The sequence below is a fragment of the Manis pentadactyla genome, chromosome 5, assembly GCF_030020395.1.
Source record: "Manis pentadactyla isolate mManPen7 chromosome 5, mManPen7.hap1, whole genome shotgun sequence".
In the NCBI taxonomy this organism is placed as follows: Eukaryota; Metazoa; Chordata; class Mammalia; order Pholidota; family Manidae; genus Manis; species Manis pentadactyla.
Window position 1 is genome coordinate 52,466,652 of NC_080023.1, and position 7,678 is coordinate 52,474,329.

General features: G+C 30.3%; 1 protein-coding gene across 1 annotated transcript; it reads left to right on the forward strand.

Moving 5' to 3' along the window:
* The first annotated feature begins 5,003 nt into the window (after positions 1–5,003).
* Positions 5,004–5,826, forward strand: LOC118917425 (60S ribosomal protein L7-like). Its single transcript, XM_036895233.2, is given in 1 exon segment — positions 5,004–5,826. A coding segment is annotated over 1 exon segment (627 nt). The 5' UTR covers positions 5,004–5,139; the 3' UTR covers positions 5,767–5,826.
* Positions 5,827–7,678: the final 1,852 nt, after the last annotated feature.

Sequence of the window (7,678 nt, forward strand, 5' to 3'; positions counted from 1 at the left end):
TTGATAGATCAATAGGTAGATAGATCAATAGAGAGAGATGGATGAGTATTCAATATAATTTGTAATTTTATCTAACTCATTTTAAGTATTTAAAATACAATTTTGAGAAGACGATCCATGGATTTCCCAGGAATGACAAAAGAGTCCATAGCAAAAAAATGTTTAAGCACTCCTGGGAAACATGGTTGCTTCAAAGAAGAATATCAGAAATACTTTATTAATGTTAGAAATTATGTACTTTCTTTTATCTAATAATTAAATTTTATCATCAGCTTTTAAAATTCTATTTTAGTATAGCTAGATTACTTTAGGAAAATAAAAATTAGCTTTAGAGTCCAAGTGTTTGGTGCTTCGAAAACAGAAAATTTAGGTAACAGCATTAATTTTCTTAAACACATGATATGATTATATGTTCAAAATGACAAGTGTAAGCAGATAAAGTCCAAAAAAATTCCATATGTTCACTTATTTGTTTTTCTTTGCCTAATTTCCAAGAAAGACTAATTCAATAGTGAAAACCTGTCTTTCTTAAACTACAACTATTTTTGAAAATAGAATAGTAGAAGTCACATACTTGACAGCCTTCTCTCTTTCTCTCTCTCCCTCTTCCTGTAAAGAAATATAAACATTCCTCAGATCTTAAGGTTCTTAATTCAAGAAAATATTTAACATCACTAACACTTAATAATAATAAATTATATTCAATTAAATTGTGAACTGGAAAAAATGATTTAATAATAACATGGTGATGTATCCATTTCCTTAATACATTTATGTTTTCCAATTAGATCATGACCATACAAATCAAAAACTTTCAAAAAATAGCATTATTTATATGTGAAGTTAAAATATTTCTTATTCACTAATAAAAGTATAAATGCATCCCATTTCAATCTGATAATTATAGAAATTTAAAGATTTCACATCAAGTATGGATATAACTGTGACTTGAAAATAATGCACTGAATCAAACATATTTTCATCAGACCAGTATAGTCAAATTAAAAAACAGACTATAGTATGAAAATGATTAAGAAAACTTTTTTCCGAAAGCAATTTTCTTTCAACTTTAATATACCAAATTAAAGGGAAAGGGAGACAGAAAAGACAGGAAAGAAAGAGGAAAGGAAGATGGGAAGGAAGACAAAAGCAAAAGCAAAAATCAGGACTGCTTCTGATTATTGGAAAAAATATAAGAATATATTTTTGGGAAAATGGAAAAATATATAAGTACTTTCTTAATTATTTATAGTATATTGCAACTTTACCATCTTGAATTTCATTGTTCAGTAGTCTGTGTCTGTTGTAGTCTTTTACTGTAAGACATACTTTACTGCAGAATAGTCTTTCTCTAGAATCAATTTTCATTTATTAGTGGGCTAATTAAAGCATTTTATTAGCATTTTCTGTTCTTTGGAGGTATTCTTAAGAACTAAGACATAATATAATAGTCTTGACACCAGCATTAAAATTATGATGAAAAACTTTAGTAAATCAAAAAAGGCAAGAAATCAGATTCATGTGTAGAAAATATTAGAATTCCAGTGCACACTATGCTTATACATAGAGTCAAAGTCTGAACTGTTGCTTGTGAAGAAGTCCCTTTTTTCTATTATAATATCTCATCTACAAATTGGATAGGGTCATGTGTCATATAAATTTTGAATAAGAAGATAGAATGTCAATTTTATCAATGTTCCATCTGATTATAATGCAGAATACCTTTAAGCAGAGGCCTTTGGGGGCCCCTGTTTCCACTAATAAGATATGGATAAATTATAAGCTTGCTTGCTGCAGAACCCATAAGTTATACAGTAGTCACTTCTGTAATAAAAGAATTGGAATAGAAATGAGATTTCATAACTTGAGCATATATTTCACAACTTTGAGCATATATCAAGGTTATTACACTGTGTGCTGAAACTCATGAAAAATTAACAGTCAAATCAATTTGTTAATTAATTGTTGAAAGTTAAAGAAATCCCCAACCTCCTCACAGACAAGGTTGTCCATGCAACATATTCATAACTAATCCCTTACACACATGGCAAATCCATTGTTGTCTTCTCCCCATAAGTGGAAATCCTTGGGGCTGAGCTGGGATAGTTTATCTTCCCAAAAAGTAAAAAGAAAAGACAGAGAATAAAAACAATTTGAGTCTCTGATTTATTCTGGCTAGAAATGTAAATGTAAGGTCTAGAGATATAGAAGATTCCAACACATGAGAATAAAGTCATATGCTAATGACTGAAGGACTTGGTTCCTCCATAGCAATATTGAGCTTCAAATTCTCTTATACCTTAACATCTTGCCATGTAATATCAATAAACCCATTATCTGCTTTTAGTTATTCTTAGTGGATTAGGTTTCTAGCATATGCTTTAAAGATTCACTTATTCTTCTGTCATGTAATAGATCTTCTATCAATCTTCATGGAAATCTGAATTCCATAATGTTGCATATTATAATAAAAATTGAATAATGATATTTATTATAATCATGCTATAAGTCCAAATTATATAAATATATAAAATATATATATTTTCCAATATAAGGCCAATTTAAGTCCAATTATATAAAATAACAATGCTAATATTTTAAATAAAAGTCCATACATTTATTTAACATAACACTTCTTGCATTTTAAGTGTCAGCAGTATCCATTAATATAATGGCAACTTCTATAAATAAAAATATTTCCAGTTTGTATGTATTGCCATGTGTTCCTTTGAATCATGTTTATATCCTCATTACCATTAAACACTTTATTTTGTAACAGATGAACACTATACATTTTGGAAATCTGAGCACTCAGGAAAACATTATTTTTAAGTATCTGTTTAAGAAAAAAATTATCCCTCTCTATATGTATATATAGAGATAGATAGATAGATAGATAAATAGATAAGTAGGTAGATAGATAAAGATATGGATAAATTATAAGTTTGCTTGCTGCAGAACCCGTAAGTTAAACTAGTCACTTCTGTAGCAGAAATACTGGAACAGGAGTGAGATTTTCCAATCTGAGCATGTATTTTTTAGTATATCAAGGTTATTATACCATTTGATGAAACTCATAAAAAATTAATCAAATCAAATTTGTTAATTAAATGTAATATATTAGTAAAATGTTAACAAATTAAATGTTGTCTTTAGCATTTTTACACCAAAACATATGCAATTGTCTATTTGAGGGAAAATCAATGATATGAGATGACATTCAAAAATTGGAAAATAAAAAATTAAATGTAACTCAGGAAGCACAATAGAACAGTTTATTGAGTAAAATATGACATTCTGACACATAGCTTAAAATCATATATATGTAATCATTTGTTAGCATTCTCAAAATATTAAAAAATATTCAATTAAATGCATGGTATTTCATGAAATCTTCAATTTAAAAACTGACCAGTAGTTACAAATGAATACTATTTTTCAGGTTGCTCCTAGACATTAATCAATCTGCATGCATGTTGGGATCAATCAATTGAGCAGTTGTGTTCATTTATCTTTGTCCTGCCATTCATGCCATGGCAGAAAGGAAGGAGCACACTGTGTAATTGAGCTGGGTTGAAATCTAATATAAGGGCAAACTGTGACACTGTAGCTATAATCAGTTTGATTAAAAAATTTGAGTGCTGCTTTCAGTAAAAGGAATAGTAGTACCACAAAAGAGAGCTCTGGGGAAAAGGCTCACAGCATGCTGTAGGTCATACCATATGTTCATAAATTCTCAGTTGAAAAATTACAGATGATTACAGGGAAGGAGAGTACAACACAATTTCTATAGAAAATAAGGGATTAAGGTTCAAGGTTTAGAACCCTCTTCAGATTAGGTAAGGACGATGATGTCTTAAAAAGTTTCCATTAAGTATTATATGTATTTAGGCAAAGTTGTGTGATGCAAAAATGTTCCCTGCTTTAGAGATTTGGATAATCTGAAAATTGTATCTGTACATATATATCTATTCATCTATAGTCATATCTATATTTATATATAATTGTGTTTGCAGAAGAGTTTTGTCTCTGGTTGTGTTTTTCAAGTTTATTTTTAAATGTGACCAATGTTAGCTTATGTGAATGAGAACAGTCATCTGGAATTATTTGTTTTTATATATGAGAAAAGTAACAAGTTTTCTCTATTCCATTTACAGTCCAGCCTTGAAGAGTTTCTGAGTCTGTATTTACTCAATAAACTGCTCAATTGTACTTCCTGGATTATATTTCGTTTTTTTTATTGTTGTGTTGTTTTTAGGAGAGTAATTTATTTTATTTTTATTTTTATTTTATTTGTTTATTTTGATATCATTAATGTACAGTTACTTGAACAACATTATGGTTACTAGACTCCACCCATTATCAAGTCCCCCCACATATCCCATTACAGTCACTGTCCATCAGCGTAGTAAGATGCTATAGAATCATTACTTGTCTTCTCTGTATATACTGCCTTTCCCATGTCCCACCCCCTACATTGTGTGCTAATCGTAATGCCCCATTTTCCCCGTTATCCCTCCCTTCTCACCCACCCTCCCCAGTCCCTTTCCCCTTGGTAACTGTTAGTCTATTCTTGGGTTCTGTGAGTCTGCTGCTGTTTTGTTTCCTCAGTTTTTTCTTTGTTCTTATACAGTATAAAGGTTCCTCAAAAAGCTAAAAATACATTTCGTTTTTTATTTTCAATTTTTGAATGTCATTTCTTATGTCACTATGATTTTCTCTTAAATAGGTAATTGCATATGTTTTAATCTCAAAATGATAAAGACTATATTCAGAGATAAAATTACTCGGACAATACTTTTTTCTTATGGGCTAGTTTCAATGGAAAATGGTCATTTTTAATTGGGTTCTTCTTCACCCACCACTACCTTTATACAATAAAATAAACAAATTTGAATAAATTTTTTGAAAAGTAGCCAATGGAATTTTCATCTTTATGTCTTTATCATGAAAAATATTCAAAAGTTTGCTTATAAAAGATAAAAAATATATATACAGCTCTTTTTCCGGCTGGAGCCATGGAGGCTGCAAAAGAGAAGAAAAAAAAAGGTTCCTGCTGTGCCAGAAACCCTGAAAAAAAAGAGAAGGAATTTCACAGAGTTGAAGATCAAGCGCCTGAGAAAGAAGTTTGCGCAAAAGATGCTTCGAAAGGCAAGAAGGAAGCTTATCTATGAAAAAGCTAAGCACTATCACAAGGAATATAGGCAGATGTACAGAACTGAGATTTGAATGGCTAGGATGGCAAGAAAAGCTGGCAACTTCTACGTACCTGCAGAACCCAAATTGGCATTTGTCATCAGAATCAGAGGTATCAATGGCGTGAGCCCAAAGGTTCGAAAGGTGTTGCAACTTCTTCACCTTTGCCAGATCTTCAGTGGCGCCTTTGTTAAGCTCAACAAGGCTTCCATTAACATGCTGAGGATTGTGGAACCATACATTGCATGGAGGTACCCAAACCTAAAGTCAGTAAATGAACTCATCTATAAGCATGGTTATGGCAAAATCAACAAAAAACGAATTGCTCTGACAGATAACAGATTGATTGCTCGATCTCTTGGTAAATACGGCATTATCTGCATGCAGGATCTGATTCATGAGATCTATACTGTTGGAAAATGTTTCAAAGAAGCAAACAACTTCCTGTGGCCCTTCAAGTTATCTTCTCCACAAGGTGGAATGAAGAAAAAGACCATCCATTTTGTAGAGGGTGGAGATGCTGGCAACAGGGAAGACCAGATCAACAGGCTTATTAGAAGGATGAATTAAGGTATCTACTATTTTTGTAATCTGGTCAGTTAATAAACAGTGAGTGCTTTCAAATTGAAATATATATATATATATATATATATATATATATATATATACACACACACATACACATACATATATATCTAATTAACGATCAAAATTGAGTGCATAGTAAACACGTTAATCTCTGAAATAACAATTTCAAAAGTCTCTCCCAATTCTAACATTTTATGATTCTGTGAATATATAACTATGGAAATTAACTCATTGTTCAGTGCTTTTCCATACCCAACATTTTATCTGTGATTTTTAAAAAAAATTCATGATAAACTGACTAAATCATCTTTAAACATATTAAATAGCATTTGTATTCCAGTCATTCCATTTTCTGTGGAGTACAAATGAAAAGTAAAACAAGAATATAAGTATATTCTTCTTTCTTCCATGAAGCTCTATGAAATAAGAGTTGTGTCTTTTATTCCCTTACTCCTGTGGGATAAGTGAAGGGCGGTTTGATTGGGAGTAAAAATATGGAAGGAAAAATACATGTAGACCTTTGCACTAGCTCTTCACTCTTTAAAAGACTACATTGAAACAACTTCTTAGATTAGGAAGTTTTATTTTTGTTGTTTTGTTTTTTTGTTTGTTTTTTATTGTGTTTTACTTTCCATTTTGATCTATGAGATGCCCCTTTTACAAAACAAACAAACAAAAATAGATTCTTCAGAAACACTTCATGAGAACTGAGCATTTTAAATAGGAAATATATATCAAGCTTGATGAGATTTCAAGACTAGTGTGCAAAGTATTTTTCTTGGACAAAACCTACTAAATTAGAAAATATGAACTGCCACTGTTCCCAGAAAGTAAGTGTAATGATAACTTTCCATTCACAATGAGTTTATTTGTAGGATAATTTGTTAAATCATGCCATTGGTTGTGGAAATGCTTCAGTACTAATTGACTGGTTTCTCTAACTTTGGTTAATTTTGGTCAAGTTATCAGGGATTTAGAAATAATTGTATGGGTAAACTTCAGAATTTAGATCTATGTACAGCAGGTGAGTACATATCAAAAGTATCTTATGGAAAAACTTAACAAAAACTTTAATTTTGATATTTTGATAAATTCTCATTTATACAACTTTTTGCTGGTAAAAATAAACTGATTAAAATATATTTTAAAGAATCATCTGAGGAAAAGCAGTAATGTAATATGATGCTAGTAGGGTTAGTTATGATTCATAAAAGGCAAAGAATTTTGTGAAAGGAACAAATGACTTTATTCTCATTTGCAGTTTTAAAATCTAAAACAAATAGAATGATATAGATAAATTTCAAGATGTTATAAATTCAGGAGTTTGGAACTATAGTAATCTTGGATTAAAATATAAAAGATTAATTAAATTATTTGTAGCAAATACAACATGGTACTTCATAATGAGTGGAGGGGAAAAAACTTCATGTATTTATTTACTCATTAGGAATTGGTAGATTGGTAAAAACAAAGTGTAGTAGATAACAGCTATAAATCCTAAAGCACTTTTTGAGGATAAAAGTAGGAATGGTATTGAAGCTTTTTTGAAATGTATTTACCCTGAGAAGATTCAGAAAATGTATTGCTATTCTTTAAAAAAAAATATTGTTATCTGCAATTTATATTGCAAATAAACAGCTGAATAAACTGGAAATGTCAGTCAATTTAAATTCAAATGATTCTAAGGCTTCAGAAAATTAAACCTAGGAATGAGTGTCGATTAGTTTCTTCCAAATGATCCATTTTCTGTCTCTTTGCATACAAATAGGCAATATCAATAAAGTACTTTTCAGTGTCTTGCATGCAGAATCTTCCAAAGATTCAGTTGGTATTAGATTGTTCATATGGCATTCTGTACATATAAAAGTGTTTGTCAAACTAATCAAATGGAAGC